This window comes from Littorina saxatilis, linkage group LG15 (assembly GCF_037325665.1).
Source record: "Littorina saxatilis isolate snail1 linkage group LG15, US_GU_Lsax_2.0, whole genome shotgun sequence".
Lineage (NCBI taxonomy): Eukaryota > Metazoa > Mollusca > Gastropoda > Littorinimorpha > Littorinidae > Littorina > Littorina saxatilis.
The window spans coordinates 18054247-18056245 of NC_090259.1; the positions used below are offsets into that span (position 1 = coordinate 18054247).

Consider the following 1999-nt stretch of genomic DNA (forward strand, 5'->3'; position numbering starts at 1 on the left):
GTCGCATGGTGAGGTCACTGACTGCAGGGTGCACGTGCTTGAAAGGGGTGAGTGCGGGACGTCCGTCGTGTCTTCCAGCACCTAGTGCTGTCCTCTGTTCCTCGTGGCGCTGGGGGCTAACGTTGCCAGCCTTTTCCTGGTGTGACGTCACTACATCGTCATTGCCCTGCGTGACGTCATGGGCTGGCTCCTCGTGCGCGCTCCTTCCAGCAGTGTCTCTGCTCTGGTTGGGAACGCTGACAGCTTCTGCAAATGCCATGTGGTATTCCGCATTTCCAACAGTCTCTTGCGTGTTCTTTTTTGCCAACTGTTTGGTGGCTCGTTTTACGTGCACAACAGCACTTCTTCGCCACCGCATATGTCTCGAGAAGGCTCTACTTTGACTGGCTTCAGGCTTATCGTCGTCATTCGCCGGCCTGTGTGACTGTCGTTCCATTGATCGGTCAGTGGTAGTTGCAGTCGAGAGGTGAGTATCACAGGTGTCTGTGTCACACCAAGTCTCTTCCCCCGAGGAGAAGCCCAGACTGCCCACCCAGCTGACGGTGCGTGTAGAGGAGAAGAGTGTGTGAGTGCAACCTGCCCGCTGCTGCTGTTGCTGGGACGTCATCCGCACCTTCTCCTTGGCCCGCAGTAGACCACCCCAGCGCCATCGCTCCTCTGCCTCCATCTTCGCGTCGTCGTCCTGGACGCTCCTGTAATGCCTCTGCTGGCGTGACGTCAGGTGGTCAAGACTAGCGGGGACTGTCTGACGTGTAGCGGTCATCTCGGCCAGCTCCGCAGCCCCGGGGCCAGATGACCCTTCACCAGCAGGCAAGGACAGGGCGCGGGACTGGAGGTCGTGTGTGTCAGTGTCAGCTGCGGGCGTTAAGAGATCTGTTGGATGGACCTTGTCTGCGCTGATGGTGGTAACGCGTCTTCGCTGGTCACTTGTAGAGACAGACACAGCGTTGGGTGGGGGGTCGTGCTCGTGGCTGTCGTCAGCAGACACGGATAGATGAGTTGGCTTTGTTCTTGTGGATTTGGAACCAGATCCGAGTTGAGGGTGACTGGAGTCAAGAGACGGTGGCATCGCATTGATCAGGGAACCTCGTTCTTCTTTGTTATACTCAGGTACCTGTTGCTCGGAGTGTTTGTCTCGATAGGATCCAGGCACAGACGCTGTGCGGGAAGTTGCGGCGTAGCTATGGGAGGAGGAAACTGACTTCCCACTGACCTCAGGTCGGATCGTAGTTCCACGATGTGAGAGCGGAGTGGACAAGAGCTGACCGCGGTCACCTGGCTGCACACGAGTGTTGGATGAGGGTCGCGCCGTGTGGAGGAGGTAGCAGCAGAAGAAAGCCACGACAGGGCTGCACGGCGAGTGTGGGCTACACACTGCGCGCATCTTGAGGGCCCGAACACATCATCGTCCGCTCTGTGTGGCCTGTCCGACCTCTGAACCTGTCCGCCCCAGCCTTGACCTCGGGGTGACCGCCTGCTGTCTGACGCAACGCCTCGCCCTGCCCTCACTCCACGCGCTGCTCGTGCCCAGGGCACACCGGGTCCCTTGACTGTCCCTTGCTGTGTCACAGACAGCTCTGCTCCTACAACCTCTCAGCGTCTTCCTCGTCCTCATGTCAGCCACACTTCAACTCTCGCGTCATGCCGCACACACTGGCCGTCATGGCTTCCTCCGCTTCACGAACCATCACTCTCTCTTCCCTGCAGCTCTTACCTCCCTTCCTGTCCCATTGGCCATGGGAGTCAGAGAAATGCAAGTTTTACGCCCTCACGGCAAAGCCATTAGGGGCATGTTCCCGGGTTTTACCCCGACTTTAGATGGGTTTCAGAGTCCCCGTGTCCTGTATACACTAACAGGGCGGCAGTGACCGCCTTGCCAAGCTAGCTGTGGGCTCTGGCTGCTTCGTCGCTGTGTCTTCGTCGTGTTTTGTGTGTGTGTGTGTGTGTGTGTGTGTGAAGAACACGGTGAAGAAAGGCCCAGGGACTGCTGTCCACGGTA

The 1999-nt window shown here is 58.3% G+C and overlaps 1 protein-coding gene across 1 annotated transcript in view; it reads right to left on the reverse strand.

Annotated features, from left to right (window-relative positions):
* The window catches only part of LOC138948297 (pappalysin-1-like), a 60026-nt gene extending 58642 nt beyond the window's left edge, over positions 1 to 1384 (reverse strand). The window contains exon 1 of the mRNA XM_070319809.1: positions 1 to 1384. This exon is cut by the window's left edge and continues 429 nt beyond it. Within this exon, the coding sequence (XP_070175910.1) occupies positions 1 to 1384 (1384 nt within the window).
* Positions 1385 to 1999: the final 615 nt, after the last annotated feature.